This window comes from Pan troglodytes, chromosome 10 (genome assembly GCF_028858775.2).
Source record: "Pan troglodytes isolate AG18354 chromosome 10, NHGRI_mPanTro3-v2.0_pri, whole genome shotgun sequence".
NCBI classification, from domain to species: domain Eukaryota; kingdom Metazoa; phylum Chordata; class Mammalia; order Primates; family Hominidae; genus Pan; species Pan troglodytes.
In genome coordinates, this window is record NC_072408.2 from 16,306,192 (window position 1) to 16,328,878 (window position 22,687).

The following is a 22,687-nucleotide window of genomic DNA, read 5'->3' on the forward strand; positions in this document are numbered from 1 at the left end:
AACTGAGAAAGCTGAGTTGTGTGTCAGCTTCAAGAATGTTCCTGGCATATAACCTAACTTGCAGCAAAGAATTCTGCAAGCGCTAAGAAATAGAAAAGCAAGATGTGGCTTAGAGAGCCGTGATTTAAGCACCCATAGCACATATATCATTGTATTATCTTTCTGATCATGTCCTGCTTTGCATAGCACTAATTATTCACAGTGCTAACACACAATCCCTTGAATTATCCTTAGTCTCAGGAACAGAATCAGTAGCTGACTGATCAAAGGAATCTTTTGTTCTACCCACCTTTCCTGTTCACCCTCATTTTCCTTACCCGGATGCATTTGGGAAGGTAGTTTAGGACCGTGGCCTTGAGTGTGAAGACCTCTCCACGAATCACAGAGTAAGGCATTGTGAGCTCCACAAAGAAGGGCTGGAAGGCTCGGAGAGAGGCAGTGGAAGAGATACCAAGTCCAGCATCTTCGGACAGGCAGAAGGCCCCTGCCTTCCACTCGGTGATGGTGTCAGGGACTGTTACTCCTACCTCAGCCACACCTGATGAGCTGGGGAGGAGGGCAAGTGAAGAACAGAAATAATGAATATAAGCCACCTTTTCTCAAGTGAGAATTAATATGCATAAAGCTAACGTCAAGAACTGAATCCACTTAAGGGTATATGGGTGTGTGCATTCGTGTGAACACTAGATTACGTCCTGGGATCTGAGTTGGGAAAATGAAAGCCACTGAATGGTACCTCTCCCCCTTATCAACAAATGATCATATCCCACGTCTGTACTTTGAATAAAAATATTTGAATTGCGATTCATTTTGGTCCTTAACTTCCCTTGCTATTGTATAATCCCATAAATAAGCATTTTTAAGAATCATGACCAACAATTAGACCACTGGATTAATGTAGCCTGATTTGTTTATGTGCCTGCTCCAGCCCTGATATTTACAGAAGGCTCCCTGAACGACATTAAGCAGTATATATAGAACTGAATATTTATAGTTCTCATGTCTACTATTTGACAGTGTCAGAAATAATTATTTTAGAATTGCTCAGCACTGAGACAATTGTATTAATGAGCCTATGCAATTGCAGCATTTTACTTAGGTCTATCCTAAAGAGTAAGAGGTTAAGATAATTATTCAGAACTTTTCAGAAAGATTATCTTAGAATTGAAAATGTTGGAGGAACCACATTCCCTCCCCTCCAGCAAATGGAGGAAAGTAAAGTTACTTACTTCACTGCCACCAACTCCCAGATCCAAGTCTCAGGAAAATAGCTTCGCACCGTTTCAGGGACTGGCCCTGAACTTTGTTCATTATTTAAGGGTATCACATCATATGTGCCTAATTGAGGAACATATGGTCTCTCTACTACTCCTAGACCTGCTAAAGTAAGAGAAAATTGTCTAGTTAGGGAAAAACATTCATTAATTTCATGGTGCACATGTGAGACGTTAGAGAACAAAATTTTCAGTTTTCCTGCTCAGACTGTCCTAAAAGTCTTGTAGAAGTTGTAGAACTTGGGAAATACTTTGTGATCCCTCATTCCCTGAAAAGAGAGGAGTCTTTGTCAAAGGTGGAAATTCTATGTATCCTAGACATAGCATAATTTGATGTGAATGGAAGCTGGAAAAACGAGATCACTTGGAGACAGTTTTATGGGTTTTGTGGCAAAGGACCAATTTCGAAATTGAGACAGCATTGCTTCATTCTTAGAGAAACTGAGCAGGAATTGTAAAATGCTCTTTAGACATTGCGAGTGGTTGCTATACTAAAAATGAAATAACCAGTGGAGTGAACAGAATTTAATGATTTACATTAAATTACTTTTACATAAATTAAATTTACATTAAATTACTGTATGGAACTTTGCAAAACTGTTGTTCTCTGGGAAATAAGATTAGAGCATTAGATTTTATTCCACTTATTTTTTGACATCTGAAATAAACAATTCAGTTGTCAAAAACAGATATTTCCATTTGGAATGGCTGTGTGGTTTAGACAAAGAAATCATTTACCAACGTGAGAGGGTGGAGAGCTAGACATGAAAGCAATTTTGTCCATGTTGTGCCTGAAATCGTGCTTACTAATTGAATTTGATTTAAGATCTCCCTCCATGTATCCCATCTGATATTTCAGAAATACCTTGTGAAAGAATACTTACAAGGAAAAATATATTTCTAGCAATTTCACCCTAACAGTTTTCTCCACTGAAGAAAGCATCAGTAGTAATTTCTTTAGTGAATATCATACACCTTGCCCCATGTCCTTCCAAGTGGTAACAATTTCTATCTCTGACTCTGATTTCTCACTGATATTCTGTCTTCTCTGTCTTCACTCTTATCTTAAATATTGAAATATCTAAAAGGATGATGTACCTAAATGAACTATTTTCCATTTTCTACTGGATATGTCAAGGGCCCTCCAACTCCTCCAGTTATTGCAGTTAACAAACCATGGCATTATGTGTTATTTCAACTCCATTTAGTGGACCATGGCTATATCCTTCCTACTCTTACTGTCAACTTGACTTTCCATGTGTCCTTTCATAGTCTCTGCATCAAAGTTTTATTCTTCTTCATCCCACAACTAATAATCTCTACAGTAAATGCCTTTAAATCAGTTTCCCAGGACAAAAATCTTTTTTTTTTTTCTTGCTTCTTTTCCCCATTTGACTTCATGAAAATGTGTTGAACTCTGGACTAAGCCACTCATACTCTGTTTTGCTGCTGATCCCAAAATACTTTCAGTGAAATGTTCTGTTCATGGCTTAAAAAGGGCTGCTTAACCCAGCTTTGTAATACTTTTTTTTGACCTTTAATACCTTCAAGCAAACAACAACAAAAACAAAAAACCCTGAAAATTTTCTTTTAATTTAGAATCTAGTGTGATTGAGATACATAAAAGATCATGTCACTCCTCTTCTGAAAAGCTTCTTATTTCACTCATAGTATAAAAGTCAAGTCCTTACTATGACCTACAAGCCCCACACAATGTAGCCTCAAGTATTCCTCTGATCTCTCTCTCCAACTGCTCACACTTTATTCATTCTGTTCCAATCACACTGGTCCCCTTTTGCTGCTTAGAGTATTTCAGGCATACTCTCACATCAAAGCCTTTGAGAGATAGACTAGTGAGGAGGTTATGAACATGAGATTTGGAATCAAACTCCCTGACTTGAATCTACTGCATGCAACATCTTATTGGCTATGAGATCTTAGTGGCTGAGTTATTTAACCTTTCTGGGCCTCAGTTTTTCCATATGAAAAATGATGTTAAAAATACCTACCTTATAAGGCTACGGCAAGAATCAAGGAAATCTATCTAAACTCATCTATCTATACCTATCCATCGATCTGTCAATCTATCAATCATCTATCTCCCTATTATCTATCTCCTGGAGCATAGAAAGCACTGCATAAGTATTTTCTATTATTGATATTGTTTCCTATGACTATAACACTCTTCTTCCAGAGAGTCATATGGCTTGTTGTCTTCCTTCACATTTTTGCTCAAATTTCACTCTCTTGTTAAGATCTTTACTGACCCCCACCCATTTAAATCTGCAACTTCCTTCAGTCTCAACATCCCTTCCCTACTTGATTTTTTCCATATAATATTTATGACCTTATAGTGAGCCATATAATTTACTTGCTTATTTTGTTTATATTCTGTCTGTGTCTATTAGAACATAACCTTCATATAGTTGAATAGTTTTGTTCATGTTTGTTATATAATCAGAAACTACGTCAGAAAATATTGAACACATGAGTTTAAATTTGTAGCTTCTTAATTTTTAAAGTTTCAGGTACTAGCCATGTCTTTCATTGTCTAGCATAATTTTAGTTCCTTGTTTAGTTTAATTATTATCTTTCACTCTTCTTCTCTTTTAGGCGCTACCAATGCTATTGAATTTATCTTCTTCATATGTACTGTTCTATAGCGTCAAACACTTTCAGGGTGCATGATGGCTTCCCAAATAGTCATGGAAATGGCTTTATGTTGTTGAAGTTCTTATCAAGAAATTTCACAAGATATTTCAGTTTTCTTAGCTCTTTTATTTCCTCATATACCTGATTCATTTATAGGTACTAATTTCAATCCCTGTTGTGTATTTATCACACGTTTTAGAAGCTCTTTTTTTCCTGAGTGTTATTATATGCCCTCAATTCCATTTTTAATAAATTCGAGAACATTTCCTTCCCCCCAAATCTCGATGGTTTAAACTTGAAGTTTGTTCTATGTAAATCTCATGGCTATTTTCCTTTCCCTTCTTCTCTATTCTCATTATTTATATAACATCTTAGTTACATGACACAATCATATTTACCATTTTTGAGAAATTGTTTGAAATTTGTGCTATCATTGAAGGTATACTTAAACAGTCCATGGCCCTTTAAAAGGTGTCATTTTCTAAAGCTCATTTAAAGATGGATATTAATCTTAAACGCCAAGGAACATAGAAAATGCTATTTAAACAATCAAAGTTCTTAATTTGTGTTGGTGCATTATATTTAGTTATCTTATTGGGCGTTTTGCAAGGTCTTGAAGAGCCATTAGTCAAATTCCTTCAATTTATTAATGAAGGATTTGAGGCTTAGAGAGGAGATATAACACACCCACTTCACATATAGGATATCTGATTTCCAATCCGAGCATATAAATATTTGTGAGCAGATGGATGTCAGGAATATTTTGGGGAAAAAGGGAGTTGGATTCATGAGAGAGGGACGACAAATGGCTGGGTAGTGTTCAAGTGTAAGTAGACCTGGTGATGGGACAGATGTTTTAATAAGTTCAAGGGTGTTGAAAAAGGCTGCTGTATTTGAATAGTGGTTTTGGCCATGGATTATGAGATATTTCTGTGATGTTCACGTTGTTTCTTGTCACCAGTGAAGCTCTTTGTCCTTCTTTATGTTTTTTAAAATACAGCATCCCTATGAATGTCTTTCCTGTTTCCATAATCAGAATTATTCTTTCTTTCCATTGTCAGCATTTTCCCTCTCTTACGGTACATCAGAATCTTGCATTTTATCTGATTTTGTTCCCTGAAGTATCTGATGTATCTTAAAAAAAAATCTCTGATCAGTTCTAGCTATCACCAGCTAAGTCACCTCAGCAAGAAACAATTAATTTGAATCTTGGTTTCTTTGTGTGTATAAAGTGGAAATAGGGCTACATTACCTCATTTTAGCATTTTGGGCATAGTAATATTGTTGGACATGAAATAAAATTAAAAGCAAATTGCTGTTTTACCTCCATAGTATCCTTGACCTACTGCTCCTGCAGACACGGAGGGGATGACTGAACACGACTTTGGTTTTCGGATTTTTGAGTTAGTGAACACCTTCAATCCCATCCCCTGGAAAAAAATAATTGTTCAATCTACTTGTAAGCTTGATTAGAATATATAAAACATATTATCCTTAGAGACTTCTCTATGTAATTCCAGTATCCTTATATTAATTCTATGGCGAAACACTTGACAGTAAATATAGAGTAGTAAAATTACTAAACTTATGGATTATTAAGATTTTATTCTTTATTCATTATTTTTTGGTTTGCAAAAAAAAACCTAAATATAACTAAAAAGTATCCAGATGAATAGGCAGAGGTTAGATCTAGCCCTGACTCACAAACTGAGCTTTTATGTGATCCTCACAAGAGACTTTAACCTTTTTATTGGCTTCATTTTTCTCTGCTGAAAAATGGAGAGGCAAGGCTACATAATTACTAAGATTATGAATAGATACAGAGTTTTATTAACATTCAAAAACTCACAAGCCAGCATGTTAGTAAGTAGTGAGAATTTTACCTTGAGGAAGCTATAAATATCTGCTTCATTACTTGATAAGGGAACATAGACGGCTCCATTACGAATGAAGAAAGGACGGGGACAGTGTCCTTGTTCTTCCTCCTGCTGGTCCACATTGTCAGGAAAATTGGTGAGATCCTTCACAGTTAGCAGATTATATACCTGTAGCAGTGGGGGGATCAAAGGCAGAACTGTTACTTACTTTTCTTTTGAAATAGAATGAACTGAGAGAAATAAAATAATTATCACCAATCTTTTCTTGAGTACGTTCATGTAGTTGGCACCTTAGAGATAGTTGAAGATTTTCCTTATATTTAACAGTGTTGTTTTGTTATAAAGAAATGAAACCTACTTGGGAAAATGTTTCCAAAGATTAACAAAATCTTAAGTTATGAAGGATTAATTAAAACTTCATTGTAGAGTCTAGAGGTAAAAATAGACCAAATATAGAAAGAAGACCTAACTTGCATCTGTGTTTAATTAATACATAATGCCCTGAGGAATTTAGCTACATATTATTATTGCCACCTGTTAAACATCTATGTCTACTCAGGCTTATTCTCAGACAGAAAATCGTATAGATGGCCCATTAGAAGCAGCTGCGGTCTGCAGCACTTACGGAGTGGAATGAAAAAGCTTATTAAATGCAGCACCTTCAACTGAAATACCCAGGTTCTCACATTGAGACTGACTAGGCAAGCAACTTGAGCCACAGAGAACAATGAAAAGCAGCAGGGGTGGAGGTGGGGGAGGGCAACGGAAGGAACCCCCACCCCCAGCCAAGGGAAGCGGTGAGTGATTGTGCGACCTCGCCTGGGAAATCGCATTTCTCCCAAGGATCTCTGCAACCCATGGATCAGGAGATACCCTTGTGAGCCCATGCCACCAGGGTCTTGGGTCTGATACACAAAGCTATGTGGAGTCTTGGCAGAGCAGCTGCTCAGGCACACAGAAACCCTGGAGTTTTACATAATCCGGCCCTGGGATCCCTGGAAAGGCAGGAAATCCATTTGTATATATCCCTAGGAAGGGGGCTAAATTCAGAGAGCCAAAGAGCATCATCCTGTGGACCCCACTTCCACAGCACCTCACAGGTTAAGACTCACTGTCTTGGAATCTCAGCCAGCCGACGGCAGTGGGTTGGAGTCCACCTGAGATGGACCTGAGTTCCTGCGGGGAGAGGTGGCTGCCATCTCTGTGGTTCTGAGGACTCAGCCACTCCAGCCTGAAGGCTTGGGGAATACAGATGGTCTGGATGAGGAACGGTCCCCCACGATGCAGCACAGCTGCCTTGCCAGATTGTGATCAGACTGCTTCTTTAAGTGGGACCCTGATCCATTCCTCCTCATCGAGTGGGACCTTTCTGTGGGGGCTTCAGGTACTCCAGCCAGGGTTCTAAAGACAGAGCTTTGATCTCTCCCTGGGACCGAGCTCCTGGGGGGCAGGGGTGTCTGCCATCTCTGCAGTTTGGTTGACTCTGCCACTCCAACCTGCTGGCTTTGGAGAATACAGGTGATCCAGGTGAGGAAGGATCCCACCCAATGCAGCCCACCTGCTCTACCAAAAAGCAGCCAGTCTGCTTCTTTGAGAAGGTCCCTGATCCCATTCCTCCTGACTGGGCGAGACCCTCCCAATGAGGGTCTCCAGCCACCTCCAACAGTTGCATGTGGGCTGGCAACAGGTTAGTACCCCCACAGGATGGAGTTTCTAGAGGAAGGCACAGGCTGCCATCTTTGCTGTTTCATGGCCTTTGCTGGTGATACTTCCACGTACGGGAGAAACCAAAGCAACTGGGGTCTGGAGTGGACCCCCAGCAAACCTCAGCAGCCCTATGATAGAGTGGCTTGACTGCTAAAAGAAAAACAAACAAACAAACAGAAAACAACAGCATCAACAAAAAAGACCCAACACAAATCTAATTCAAAGGGCAGCAGCCTCAAGGATTAAAGGTAGATAAGCTCACAAAGATGAGAAAGAATTAATTCAAAAACAACGAAAATTCAAAATGCCAGAGTGTCTCTTCTCTTCCAGATGACTGTGACACCTCACCAGCAAGGGCACAGAACCGGGCTGAGGCTAGGAATTGACAGAAGTAGACTTCAGAAAGTGGATAACAATAAACTTTGCTGAGCTGTAACCCAATGAAAAGAAGCTGAGAATCATGATAAAACAATACAGGAGCTGGTAGCCAGAATAGCCAGTTTAGAGAGGAACATAACTGACCTGATGGACCTGAAAACCGCATCTCAAGAACTTCACAATGCAATCACAAGTATCAGTAGCAGGATAGACCAAGAGGAGGAAAGAATCTCAGAGCCTGAAGATTATCTATCTGAAATAAGACAGGCAGACTAGAATAGAGAAGAAAGAATGAAAAGAAATGAACAAAACCTCTGAGAAATATGGGATTATGTAAAAAGACCAAACCTATGACTGATTGGGATCCTTGAAAGAGACAGGGAGAATGGAACCAAGTTGGAAAACATACTTCAGGATATCATCCAGAAGAACTTCCCCAACCTAGCAAGACAGGCCAACATTCAAATTCAGGAAATGCAGAGAAGGCCAGTAAGATACTCCACAAGAACATCAACCCAAAGACACAAAATCATCAGATTCTCCAATGTCAAAATGAAAGAAACCATGTTAAGGGCACCTAGAGAGAAAGGCCAGGTCACCTACAAAAGGAAACATATCATACTAACAGTGGACCTCTCTGCCAAAACCATGGAAGCCAGAAGAAATTGGGGGCCAATATTCAACATTCTAAAAGAAAATAATTTCCAACCCAGAATTTTATACCTGGCCAAACTAAGCTTCAAAAGCAAAGGAGAAATAAGATTATTTTCAAACAAGTGAATGTTTAGGAAATTTATCAACACAAGGCCTGCCTTGCAAGAGCTCCTGAAGAAAGCACTACGTTTGGAAAAGAAAGACCATTACCAGCCACTACAAAAACACACTGAAGTACACAGGCCAGAACACTATGAAGCAATCACATAAACAAGTCTGCAAAAAAGCATCATGATGACAGGATCTAATTCACACATAAAAATACTAACCTTAAATGTAAATGGGCTAAATGCTCTAGTTAAAAGACACAGAATGGCAAGCTGAATCAAGAGCCAAGACCCATCATCAGTATGCTATCTTCAAAAGACTCATCTTACACGCAAGGACAGACACAGGCTCAAAACAAAGGGATGGAGGAAAATTTACCAAGCAAATGGAAAACAGAAAAAAGCAATCCTAGTTTCTGACAAAACAGACTTTAAACCAACAAAGATCAAACAAACAAAGAAGGGTAGTATATAATAGTAAAGGATTCAATTCAACCAGAAGAGCTAATGATCCTAAATATATATGCATCCAATACAGAAGCACCCAGATTCATAAAGCAAGTTCTTATATACCTACAAAGAGACTTAGACTCCCACACAATAATAGCGAGAGACTTTAACACACCACTGACAATATTAGACGGATGATTAAGACAGAAAATTAACAAAGATATTTAGGACCTGAACTCAACTCTGGATCAAGTGGACCTGATTGATATCTACAGAACTCTCCACCAAAATTCAACAGAATATACATTCTTCTCATTGCCACATGGCATTTACTCTAAAATTGATCACATAATTGGAAGTAAAACACTCCTCAGCAAATGCACAAGAACTGAAATCATAACAGTCTTTCAGACGACAGTGCAATCAACTTAGAACTCAAGATTAAGAAATTCACTCAAAACCACACAACTATATGGAAATTGAATAAACTGCTCCTGAATGACTCTTGGGTAAACAATGAAATTAAGGCAGAAATCAAGAAGTTTTTTGAAACTAATGAGAACAAAGAGACAATGTACTGCAATCTCTGGGATGCAGCTAAAACTGTGTTAAGTGGGAAATTTATAGCACTAAGTGCCTGCATCCAAAAGCTAGAAAGATATCAAATCAACAATCTAACATCTCAACTAAAAGGACTGTAGAACCAAGAGCGTACAAACCCCAAACCTAGCAGAAGACAAGAAATAGCAAAGATCAAAGCTGAGCTGAAGGAGATAGAGACATGAAAAACCCTCTTAAAAAAACAATGAATCCAGGAGCTGGTTTTTTTGAAAAAAAGTTAATAAAATAGATAGACTGCTAGCTAGACTAATAAAGAAGAAAAAAAGAAAAGAATCAAGTAGACACAATCAGAAATGATAGGGGAATATCACCACTGACCTCACAGAAACGCAAATAACCATCCGCAAATACTATAAACACCTCTGTCTATATAAGCTAGAAAATCTAGAAGAAATGGATAAACTACTGGACACATACACCCTCCCAAGACTGAACCAGGAAGAAACTGAATATTTGAATAGACCAATAACGAGTTCTGAAATTGAGGCAGTAATAAATAATCTACCAACCAAAAAAAGCCCAGGACCAGATGGATGCACAGCTGAATTCTACCATAGGTACAAAGAAGAGCTGGTACCATTTCTACTAAAACTATTCCAAAAATTGAAAAGGAGGGACTCTTCCCTAACTCATTCTATGAGGCCACCATCATCTTGATACCAAAACCTGGCAGAGTCACAACAAAAAAAGAAAGCTTCAGGCGAATATCCCTGATGAACATCGATGCAAAAATTCTCAACAAAATACTTGCAAACCAAATCCAGCAGCACATCAAAAAGCTTATCCACCACAACCAAGTAGGCTTCATCCCTGGGATGCAAGCTTGGCTCAACATACACAAATCAATAAATGTGATTCATTACATAAACAGAACTAAAGACAAAAACCACATGATTATCTCAATAGGTGCAGAAAAGACCTTTGATAAAATTCAACATCCCTTTATGTTAAAAACTCTCAATAAACTAGGTATTGAAGGAACATACCTCATAAGAGCCATATATGACAAACACACAGCCAATATCATACTGAATGGGAAAAAGCTGGGAGCATTCCCCTTGAAAACTGGCACAAGACAGGGAAGCCCTCTCTCACCACTCCCATTCAACGTAGTATTGGAATTTCTGGCCAGGGCAATCAGGCAAGAGAAATAAATAAAGTGTATTCGAATAGGAAGAGAGAAAGTCAAATTATCTTTATTTGATTTTATATCTAGAAAACCCCATTATCTCAGTCCAAAAGATTCTTAAGCTGATAAGCAACTTCAGCAAAATCTCAGGATACAAAATCAATGTGCAAAAATCACAGGCATTTCTATACACCAAAAACAGGCAAGCAGAGATCCAAATCATGAATGAACTCCCATTCACAATTGCTACAGAAAGAATAAAATACCTAGGAATACAGCTAACAAGGGAAGTGAAGGACCTCTTCAAGGAGAACTACAAACCACTGCTCAAGGATATCATAGAGGACAAAAACAAATGGAGAAACATTCCATCCTCATGCATAAGAAGAATCAATGTAATGACAATGGCCATACTGCCCAAAGTAGTTTATAGATTCAGTGCTATTCCCATTAAACTACCATTGACATTCTTCACAGAATTAGAAAAATCTATTTTAAAATTCATATGGAACCAAAAAAGAGCCTGAATTGCCAAGACAATTCTAAGCAAGAAGAACAAAGCTGGAGGCATCATGTTACCTGACTTCAAACTATACTACAAGGTTACAGTAACCAAAACAGCATGGTACTGATACAAGAACAGACACATAGACCAATGGTACAGAATAGAGAACTCAGAGATAAAACCGCAAACCTACAACCATCTGATCTTTGACAAACTTGACAAAAACAAGCAATGGAGGAAAGGCCTCCCTATTTAATAAATGGTGCTGGGAATGCTGGCTAGCCTTATGCAGAAAATTGAAACTGGACCCCTTCCTTTCACCATATACAAAAATTAACTCAAGATGAATTAAATACTTAAATGTGAAACCCAAAACTATAAAGACCCTTGAAGAAAATCTAGGCAATACCATTCAGGAGATAGGCGCAGGCAAAGATTTCATGATGAAAATGCCAAAAGCAACTGCAACAAAAGCAAAAATTGGCAAATGAGATATAATTAAATTAAAGAACTTCTGCACAGCAAAAGGAACTATCATTAGAGTGGACAACTTTAAGAATGGGAGAAAATTTTCCCAATCTAACCGCCTGAGAAAGGCCTAATATCCAGAGTCTACGAGGAACTTAAACAAATTTACAAGAAATAAAAACCCACTAAAAAGTGGGCAAAGGACATGAACAGACAATTCTCAAAAGAAAATATACATACAGCCAACAAACATATGAAAAAAAGCTCAACATCGCTAATCATTAGAGAAATGCAAATCAAAACCACAATGAGATACCATCTCACACCAGTCAGAATGGCTGCTGTTAAAAAGTCAAAAAACAACAGATGCTGGTGAGGTTGCAGAGAAAAAGGAATGCTTTTTTACTGTTGGTGGGAGTGTAAATTAGTTCAACCACTGTGGAAGAAAGTGTGGTGATTCCTCAAAGACCCAGAGGCAAAAATACCATTTGACTCAGCAATTCCATTACTGAGTGTATAGCCATAGGAATATAAATTATTCTGTTATAAAGAGACATGCATGCGTATATTCACTGCAGCACTATTCACGATAGCAAAGACATGGAATCAATCTAAATGCCCATCAATGATAGACTGGACAAAGAAAATGTGGTACATATACACAATGGAATACTATGCAGCCATAAAAAGGATGAGTTCATGTCCTTTGCAGGGACATGGATAGAGCTGAAAGCCATTATCCTCAGCAAGCTAACACAGGAACAGAAAACTAAACACTACATGTTCTCACTTATGAGTGGGAGCTGAATGATGAGAACACATGGGGGAACAACACTCACTCCGGCCTATTAGAAGGTAGGGTGTGGGGAGGGAGAGCATCAAGAAGAATAACTAATGGATGCTGGGCTTAATACCTAGGTGATGGGTTGATCTGTGCAGCAAATCACCATGGCACATGTTTACCTATGTAACAACCCTTCACATTCTGCACTTGTACCCCTGAAGTTAAAATAAAAGTTGAAGAAAGAAATAAATAAAACGCAGTCCATATTCAAAATAAAAATAAAAGAACCACATAGGCACATAAATGAACTTATGCCATTATATTGGATAGACCAATGTCTATGCAGTGTACTTTTTATGGAAAATGGATGATTCAACAGATTCAAGAACCCACAGGGCAGGGCCAGAGGCCTGAATATTTATCCCTGGACAGATGTAAGATTGAGTCTTAATCAGAGAACTTCCATTTTCCAGGCTTGATCTCAGAGTAATTATGGACGAGTAACTCCTGAGTGCCTCTTGTTTCCCCTTTTTTGAACAGGAGTGTCAATAGTGATTATTCTATGCCAGTTCCACCATTGCATGTTAAGTGTGTGGGGCCAAATAACTTGAGTACACTTTAGTTCAATGTCTTTGTATCTAGAGGTATTGTACCTGAGGAATCACACCTGAGAGGCATTATCTGTACTTGGACCTGATTTAAATGATATTTAGCCTTTGAGCTGTTCCTATTTTACAATGAGAATCTCAGAGAGAGGATCGAGTATATTTTACATGTGAGAGCTCATGAATTGCTGGGGATCAGAGGTCAGGCTGTGGAGACAGCTTCCAGAATTGCCCACAACAATCTCTGCCTCCTGGTATTCATGCCCGAACATTGTTCGTCGCACAATGAATAGGGTTGACCTCTGTAGCCAATGGGATATTGTGGAAATGAGGGGACATGTCTTTCAGGCCTAGGTCATAAAAGACATTGCAAGTTTAGCACTCTTGGAACGCATTAGCTCTCTTGGATCACATGCTCTGGAGAAAATCAGTTGTCACATTTTGGGACACCAGCAGCCCTAGGACCTCTGTGTGGTGAGGAACTGAGGCCTCCTGCCAATAGCTCTCAAGAAACCTGTCTTGGAAGCAGATCTTCCAACCTCTGTCAAGCTGTCAGGTGGCTGCAGCTTTGGCCGCCATGTTAATCGCAACCAGGGCAGGTCACAAGCTAGACCCACCTAGCTAAGCTGCTCTGAATTCCTGACTCACAGAAATTGCATGTGATAATAAATGTTTATTGTTTTAAGCCACTAGGTTTTGAAGAAAATTGTTATGCAGCAGTAGATAGCTAACGCAAACACCCTTTCTACTTCTTTATTTACCTTTGTTTTTGAGTAGAATTAAATAGGTACATAAATGAACATGTATTATTTATATTGGGTGAACTAATGATTTCTATTATTATTCAAAGCGACCAAGCTTAAACGTTTCTATAACTTTATCATCTGAAATCTTCAGTTATGTTCATAGTTTCTTCTCACTTCCACAACACTCAAAGTTTACCAAACCTTACTGAAGTGACTGTTAAATTTATGTGACTAAACGGAATAAGACAGACATAAACTGTTGAAAGGTAGACTAAATTCCTGTACTACATGCTGAAATTAATAGCTTAGACTAGACTGCCATAAACAGAGAGTGTAAAAATATCAGGCATATTACCAAAGAAAGCACTCAGAGAGAAAGTTTTCTTGTTTCGGGTTAACTTCTTGTTGTTTCTTCTAACTAAAATACAGAAATATAGTCATTGTCTCTTGCATAATAATTATTATGCTATGAGGAGATATTTTGACCTGTTAATAAAATACAAATCAAGATCAAGAAAAATTTTGATTATTGCAATCCCCCAATCTGCGGTTTTGGTTTCCAAGATTTCCATCATCTGTGGTCAACTGTGATCCAAACATATTAAATGGAAAATTCAGAAATAAACAATTCATACGTTTTAAATTGCTGCCATTTTGAGCAGCATGATGGAAACTCACACTTTTCTGCTTCATCTTGCTCGGGATATGAATCCTCTGTTTTTCTGGTGGATCCACACTGTAGCCACTCCCTGCCCCTTAGTCACCCAGAATCCTCAGTTACAAGATTGTCACAGTATCTCAGTGCTTGTGTTCAAGTCACCCTTATTTTACTTCATCATGGCCCCAATGCACCAGAGTATTGATGCTGGCAATTGGGAGGTGAAAGAGAAGCCGTAAAGTGCTTCCTTTAGGTGAAAAGGTGAAAGTTCCCCACTTGATAAGGAAAGAAAAAATAATGTATGCTGAGGTTGCTAAGATCTACGGTAAGAACGAATCTTCTGTCTATCAAATGGTGAAGAAGGAAAAAGAAAGTCATGCTTGTTTTGCTGTCACATCTCAAACTACAAAAATTATGGCTACAGCACGCGATAAGTGCTTTGTTAAGATGGAAAAGGCATTAAATTTGTGGGTGGAAGACAGGAACAGAAATGTGTTCCAGCTGATGGTCATTGGGTTCAGTGCTATCCACAGTTTCAGACACCCACTGAAGGTCTTGGGACACACCCCTGCAGATCAGGGGGCACTAGTGGATATGCTCCGACCTGAAGAATGTTAATTTTGATAATTAAAAATAGGACAGTGGTCTCGGATACAGTTATCTCACAGTTTAAAATTTTAATAGACATGAAGTAGAAACTAGAATAAACAAAAGAAAATTTCATATTACTAATTTACCAACCAACATTGTAAGGTAATAATACCTCCCAAACAGATAAGTTGATTGACCCTTTTAAATGGTGATTCATGAGGGAGTTAAAGCTATAAAATTTCTCATAACTTTTTATCAAAGATCAAATCATAACATTATTTTTTCTTGCGTTATGTTAAAAAGTTCCAAACACGAGTAATCTAGTTGTAAATAGGTTAGACAAGTAGTTTCTGAACTTTTCCCTTCCTTCTGATAATTATTCTTCAAAAACCCCATATTAGATATTATTTTCTCCAAATGGCATTTATTAACCAATGTTCACCTTTTATTTTGCTGATCCACCTATATCCTTTTTTATTGCCTCTCTCTAAGGACAAGGACTGTGATATGTTTCCTTCTGTTTCCCCAGCTTTTACAATAGATCCAGCATGTAGAAAGCTTGAAATAATAATAATAAAATAAATAAATCATCACGACATGCCAAGTGTCACCCCCATGAATTAATATAACTATAGTCAAAAGCAGATAATTAAAATTTTAGTCTGTGAATCAACATTGCTAACAAAGGTGTAGTAGGTCATTTTTTAAAAGTAGAAAATAATTTGTAAATCACTTATTACCACTTTCACAGATCCCAACAACTCTACAGACATAAATAGTTCGATCTGTTAAAAGATACATGACTTCCCTTATGTTTGCAGGTATTAATTTTGTAGCAAGCTTACCTACTCCAGTGACCAAAAGTGATTCTATTTAAACAGGATCCAAACTAATATTTTGGCAACATATTAATTTACTCACTCTTTTAAACATGACTATCACATAGGTGGGGAATCTTAACAAAATATAGCTTTCATTAAGATCACTGTAAGACATTAATAACTGAGGTTAAGATTTGATTCTTTACAGAAATAGAAGCTGTGTCATAGAAGGAATCAAAGTTGCAGGCAGATTCAGAATTTTAAAATCACATCTCAGCTTATGCCACTTATCTTGAACAAATCTCTCAACTATTCTGAATCCACTTTTCTAATCTTAAAATGGGACTATTATTCTCCAGAATGTTGGGCAGATTAAGTGAGAAAACCTATATGAGACAGCTTGAGAAACTATCAAGTACTCGGCAAGTGGTACGTATTTTTACTGTTAGATTTTACTCTCAATAGAGGCTTATTTATTTATTTATTTATTTTATTATACTTTAAGTTTTAGGGTACATGTGCACATTGTGCAGGTTAGTTACATATGTATACATGTGCCATGCTGGTGCGCAAGGTAATTTACAGATTCAATGCCATCCCCATCAAGCTACCAATGACTTTCTTCACAGAATTGGAAAAAACGACTTTAAAGTTCATATGGAACCAAAAAAGAGCCCGCATCGCCAAGGCAATCCTAAGCCAAAAGAACAAAGCTGGAGGCATCACACTACCTGACTTCAAACTATACTACAAGGCTACTGTAACCAAAACAGCATGGTACTGGTACCAAAACAGAGATATAGATCAATGGAACAGAACAGAGCCCTCAGAAATAACTCCGCATATCTACAACTATCTGATCTTTGACAAACCTGAGAAAAACAAGCAATGGGGAAAGGATTCCCTATTTAATAAATGGTGCTGGCAAAACTGGCTAGCCATATGTAGAAAGCTGAAACTGGATCCTTTCCTTACACCTTATACAAAAATCAATTCAAGATGGATTAAAGACTTAAATGTTAGACCTAAAACCATAAAAACCCTAGAAGAAAACCTAGGCATCACCATTCAGGACATAGGCATGGGTAAGGACTTCATGTCCAAAACACCAAAAGCAATGGCAACAAAAGACAAAATTGACAAATGGGATCTAATTAAACTAAAGAGCTTCTGCACAGCAAAAGAAACTACCATCAGAGTGAACAGGCAACCTACAAAATGGGAGAAAATTTTCGCAACCTACTTATCTGACAAAGGGCTAATAGAGGCTTCTTGATCTGAGCCTCTGGAATGGCCCTTCCTGGTCCCCAAGGCCGCTGGAAACTCACTGAGGACACAGAGAGCTCAGCCTCAGGCTTCATGAGCAGCACACTTTGGTCCACAGCACGAAGGGCACAGAGGGACTGCGGAGCAGCTGCTACTTGCAGGTGGGCATGTGAGGCTGGGGGACTTTGTGCTGGGCTGAAGCTCAAATCCACCTGTGGGAAATGAAGGAAATGTCAACCAGTGTTTTCCCTGTTTCTGTGATCTTGCAGTCACCTGCATTTCCTAAGCCACCCTTATATTCAGTTCATATGACTATGTTGGTAATGTCAGTCAGAAACCTATTTTTACAACTTTCCTTCACTTTAAAAATAGAAAATAACTTGTAAATCACTTATTACCACTTTCACAGATCCCAGCAACTCTAGAGACATAAATAGTTAGATCTGTTAAAAGGTACATGACTTCCCTTATGTTTGCAAGTATTAATTTTATAACAAGCTTACCTACTCCAGTGATCAAAAGTGATTCTATTTAGACAGGATCCAAATTATCTAATGCTTTGGCGACACATTAATTTACTCACTCTTTTAAACATGACTATTACATAAGTGGGGAATCTTAACAAAATATAGCTTCTCGGTAGCTTAGTCTTGTCCTAAGGAGATAACTGAGGCAGAATAAGGATAGATACCTTGTTAGATTTTTAGATGGCCATCTTTATCTCTGACACATGATAAGGTAATTCTAGGTGTTTACACTTATTCTTCAGGTTTTGGGAACTTTTGAGTCTTAGCATTTTACATACTCACACAACTGAATCAGCAGAGAAGAGCATCATGAACACAAAACTGATTGTATTTTATTTGGTAGCAGCTTTGTGTAATTGAAAAAGTGCTGTACTAGATCCCTAGAAATTTGGGTCTGCCATAAACTTGTTGGGAACTGTTGGGCAACTCATTTTACTTTTCTGGACTCAGTTTTCTCTGGGGTAAAATAGATGGCACCTACAGTATCATTTATTTGTGTTCTTTTAATTTTATGTTAAATCGCTCACCTTGTTGGCTAGACAGTTTTCAATCTCAAATTTTTCAGAGTCTCCAACAACTTCTCCATCTGGTAAAATGGCAAAGATGAACATTCGTGCAATGGGGGCAACGTCTGACTCCACAGGGAAGGATAAGGCAAAACTGCCTTTCACTGGAACATGGAGAGAGTGAGACAAAATGGTCATAAGTGAGACAAAAAGGTCATAAAAATAGTGTCATAAGGACACTATTGCTTGGTCTTATCCACTTCAGAACTGCGTCCATTCATTCTAATGGCTTAGTCTCTCTATGTGCCATTAGTTATTTGGTGAAATTAGTAGGCCAATGTCTCCCTTCAGAACTTTAATTATAGCAGAAGTTAACAAAGTTCCTTTCACTCACATCTTTTTTATTTGATATTCCACTTAACTGTTGCCTAAATCAATTAAATATCAGTAGCTCCAAATTTTCTGCATATATATGTGACAACTATTTTATTTACATTTCAGACTAGAGGTGATTCTCAATTTAAATATAGAGCTATAATTTGTAAGATATAATAAGTTTATTTTGTCATATATGACTTTTAAAAAGCTCTGTATGTAAAAAAAAGTTCATACTAATTGAACTTCCTAAAAGAATATTTAATTCTTGGAGTTTTCATTGCGGTGTTAAACTCTTATAAGTACATTGGTATATTTCTACTGGAAGCATTAAATGGTACCAGATAACACTTCAGAAAATACTTTACATTTTAAAGCAGGGTGAAGGGCCACCAGGTAGCTACAAAAGGGCAACAACAAAAGTTCCATTTTCTAAATGGTCCACTGGGGACTTGAGTAGATGGCCCACATGTAGTTGAATAACGGTAATTATAAAACCACGAGAGACTTAATGACTGAAAAGTTTCTGAGATGTCTGTACATAAAGGACAGATACTCTCTGGTATTATTTCCATGTCTTCCTTTTCTCTACATCCCTCCTGTCCCAGATTCCCAGCTATATGGCTTTAAATTCCTGTGCTTCCAAGTTCTTTTCCAGTAACATATTCTTGGTGCAGTTAGACAATACATAGGATAACAGAGTCTCTCGACATTGTTGAAACTCAAAATAATGTAGGACAAGGACAATTAGAATTGTAGAAGAACCATAATTGATTTTATTTTTTCTTAACCATATGTATTAAAAATTAAGTCTAATACCCTTAGGAATATTTTACAAAGTATAATATCAGGATGAACAAGGCTAGCTATCTAATACACAACATGAAGACTGTAGTTAATAAAATGGTACTATATTTTAGATTTTTGTCAAATGAGTGCATTTTAGCTGTTCTTGCCACACACACACAAATGAGTAAGTAGGTGAGATGATGGCCATGTTACTTTCCATCACTATAGTAGTCATTTTATTATCTATATGTGTCCCATAACGTTATGTTGTACACCTTAAATAAATGTAATTTTTTTTTGAGACAGGGTCTTGCTCTGTTGCCCAGGCTGAAATGCAGTGGTGCAGTCATAGCTCACTGCAGCCTCGAATTTCTGGGCTGAAGTGATTGTACTGCCTCAGCCTCCCCAGTAGCTGGGACTATAGGTGCACAACACCACGTTTGGATAATTTTTTATATATTTTTGTAGAGATAGGGTCTTGCTATGTAGCCCAGGCTGGTCCCAAACTCCTCGGTTCAAGCAATCCTCCCAAAATGCTGCAATTACAGGCAGCAGCCAATGTGCCCGGCCAAAATTTACTTTTTAAAAAATGATTATATTAAAGCCTGAGATTGGTGGCACTCAACTAAAAATTGTTATAACTCTACGTAGAATATGGAATTTTTCCAACTTCATGCAAATTTGACTTTAGCTTACCATTACTTATTTTATATCACTATGTGTTTATACTGCAAAGCTCTTAAGTTTGGAAAGAAAGGAAGCTTAAAATATCCTTAAGGCAGTGTTATGCCATTCATATTTCTGTTCAGTTGGACAGATCAAGTTTTAGCTCAGACCTCAAAAAGGAAATAAGCTCCCCTTCTAAAAGGAAGGAAGCTCTTTTATCACTGTCTTGAGTTCAACAAGGAAAGTGGGGTAGATTGAAATGTCATAAAACCAGAAAAAAATTATGGTGACTTTATGGCAAAGAATAGTGGTAGGAAATTAAAGCTTTTAATAATAAAATTTGCCAGCACATGTGTGTGTGTGCACCCTGCCTTGCCACTGCTGGCAGCGTGAGTGTCCTCCATCACCCCTACTCCTACCACACAGCCACTGACATCAGAGCATTGTCAGGCACTAAGCTTGCCAACCCCACCCCTGCCAGCACTGTGCCCCTGCAATGGAGCTGCCAGTGCAAAACTAGGCACAAAACACACAAACCCACCCCCAGCCATGTACAGACACTGCCACCAGTATGAATGTATACAAAAGGTTCATACAGTCCTGCACCCACCAGTGCCCCACCCCCATGCTAACACCACCGTCAGTGCAAATGCATGCACAGTTGCTAGTGGGGATCCCCCAATCCCCTGAGTCATACTGCCATGATCATTGCTATGAATGCCTGCACAAAGGCCAGCAACCTGGCACCTGCTAGCACCCTGCCACAGCTGATGAGCGTGTACCCCACCACGCTGCCACTGCCATGCTGCTGGTACATGTGAATGAGGAGGGATCCCACTGCTACCATCCTGCAAAGTGCTTTGGCTGACATCACCCATGGAAGTGTTGTGACCAGTGGTCTGGGAGCACCTTGGTCCCTTCAGTGCAACATGTTCTTAACCTCAAGGAGCCAGAGAACAAAGCTGGAGCCAGATACCAGTTCCCCAGAGTTACAGCATGCAATCCAGGAGTCCTGAACTGAGCCTTGCTCCTCCCTGCCTCCACTGTCCCCGAATCTTCTGGTAACAAAGTCAGTTGACTGAACTCACCTTATACCACAATCAAACCTCCAAGGTCATCGAATAGGATAAAACGAAAAAATCAAAACAACAGCAGTTTCTAAGAGTGAAGGAACATCAGCCCACGAAGATGAGAAAGAACCAGCACAAGAACTCTGACAACTCAAAAAGCCAGAGCATCTTCTTTCCTCCAAACAATCACACCAGTTCTCCAGCAAGGGTTCTTAATTGGGCTGAGATGGCTGAAATGACAGAAATAGAATTCAGACTATGGATAGGAATGAAGGTCATTGAGATTCAGGAGAATGTTGAAACCTAATCTAAGGAAGCTAAGAATCACAATAAAATGATGCAGAAGCTGACAGACAAAATAGCCAGTATAGAAAAGAACATAACCAACCTGACAGAGCTGAACAAGAGTCTACAAGAATTTCATAATGCAATCACAGGTATTAACAGCAGAACAGATCAAGTTGAGGAAAGAATCTCAGAGCCACAAAATTGACTTTCTGCAATACAACAGTCAGACAAGAATAAAGAAAGAAGAATGAAAAGGAATAAACAAAACCTCTGAGAAATCTGGGATTATGTATGTAAAAAGACCGAATCTACAACTCCTTGATGTCCTTGAAAGAGATGAGCATAATGAAAGCAACTTGGAAAACATATTTTAGGATATCATCCATGAGAACTTCCCCTCCTAGCTAGAGAGGCCAAATTCATATTCAGGAAATGAAGAGAACCCCAAAATATACTTCACAAGAAAGTCATCCCTAAGACACACAATCATCAGATTCACCAAGGTTGAAATGAATGAAAAAAAAATGTTAAAGGCAGCTAGAGAGAAAGGACAAGTCACCTACAAAGGGAAGCCCATCAGACTAATGGTGGGCCTCTTAGCAGACACCCTACAAGCCATAAGAGATTTGGGGCCTATGTTCAACATTCTTTTCTTTTCTTTTTCTTGACAGAGTCTCACTCTGTCACCAGGCTGGAGTGCAGTGGCACGATCTCGGCTCACTGCAACCCCCACCTCCCAGGTTCAAACAGTTCTCCTGCCTCAGCCTCCCGAGTAGCTGGGACTACAGGCGTGCACCACCACACCTGGCTAATTTTTGTATTTTTAGTAGAGATGGGGTTTCACCATGTTGGCCAGGATGGTCTCGATCTCCTGACTTCATAATCTGACCACCTTGGCCCCCCAAAGTGCTGGGATTACAGGTATGAGCCACTGCACCTGGCCAACATTCTTAAAGAAAATAAATTCCAACCAAGAATTTCATATCTAGCCAAACTAAACTTCATAAGTGAAGGAGAAATAAGATGCTTCTCAGACAAGGAAATGCTGAGGGAATTTGTTACCACCAGATCCAACTTGCAAGAGCTCCAGAAAGAAGCACTGAATACAAAAAGGAAAGAATATTACGAGCCACTACATAACCACACTGAAGTACACAGACCAGTGACACTATA

General features: G+C 38.5%; 2 protein-coding genes across 4 annotated transcripts in view; one reads left to right on the forward strand and one right to left on the reverse strand.

Annotated features, from left to right (window-relative positions):
- The window catches only part of KLRG1 (killer cell lectin like receptor G1), a 135,671-nt gene that overhangs the window by 39,875 nt on the left and 73,109 nt on the right, over positions 1 to 22,687 (forward strand).
- Positions 1 to 22,687, reverse strand: part of PZP (PZP alpha-2-macroglobulin like) — a 61,061-nt gene that overhangs the window by 16,015 nt on the left and 22,359 nt on the right. For 2 of the 3 annotated variants that reach the window (XM_520824.7, XM_063786272.1), the window contains 6 exons: positions 18,348 to 18,490; positions 17,356 to 17,505; positions 5,810 to 5,971; positions 5,251 to 5,356; positions 1,230 to 1,380; positions 318 to 546 (listed from right to left, as the gene is read on the reverse strand). In XM_520824.7, the coding sequence (XP_520824.2) occupies positions 318 to 546; positions 1,230 to 1,380; positions 5,251 to 5,356; positions 5,810 to 5,971; positions 17,356 to 17,505; positions 18,348 to 18,490 (941 nt within the window). The remainder of the gene's footprint in view (positions 1 to 317; positions 547 to 1,229; positions 1,381 to 5,250; positions 5,357 to 5,809; positions 5,972 to 17,355; positions 17,506 to 18,347; positions 18,491 to 22,687) is intronic. The other variant, XM_009424789.5, reaches the window with a different exon arrangement.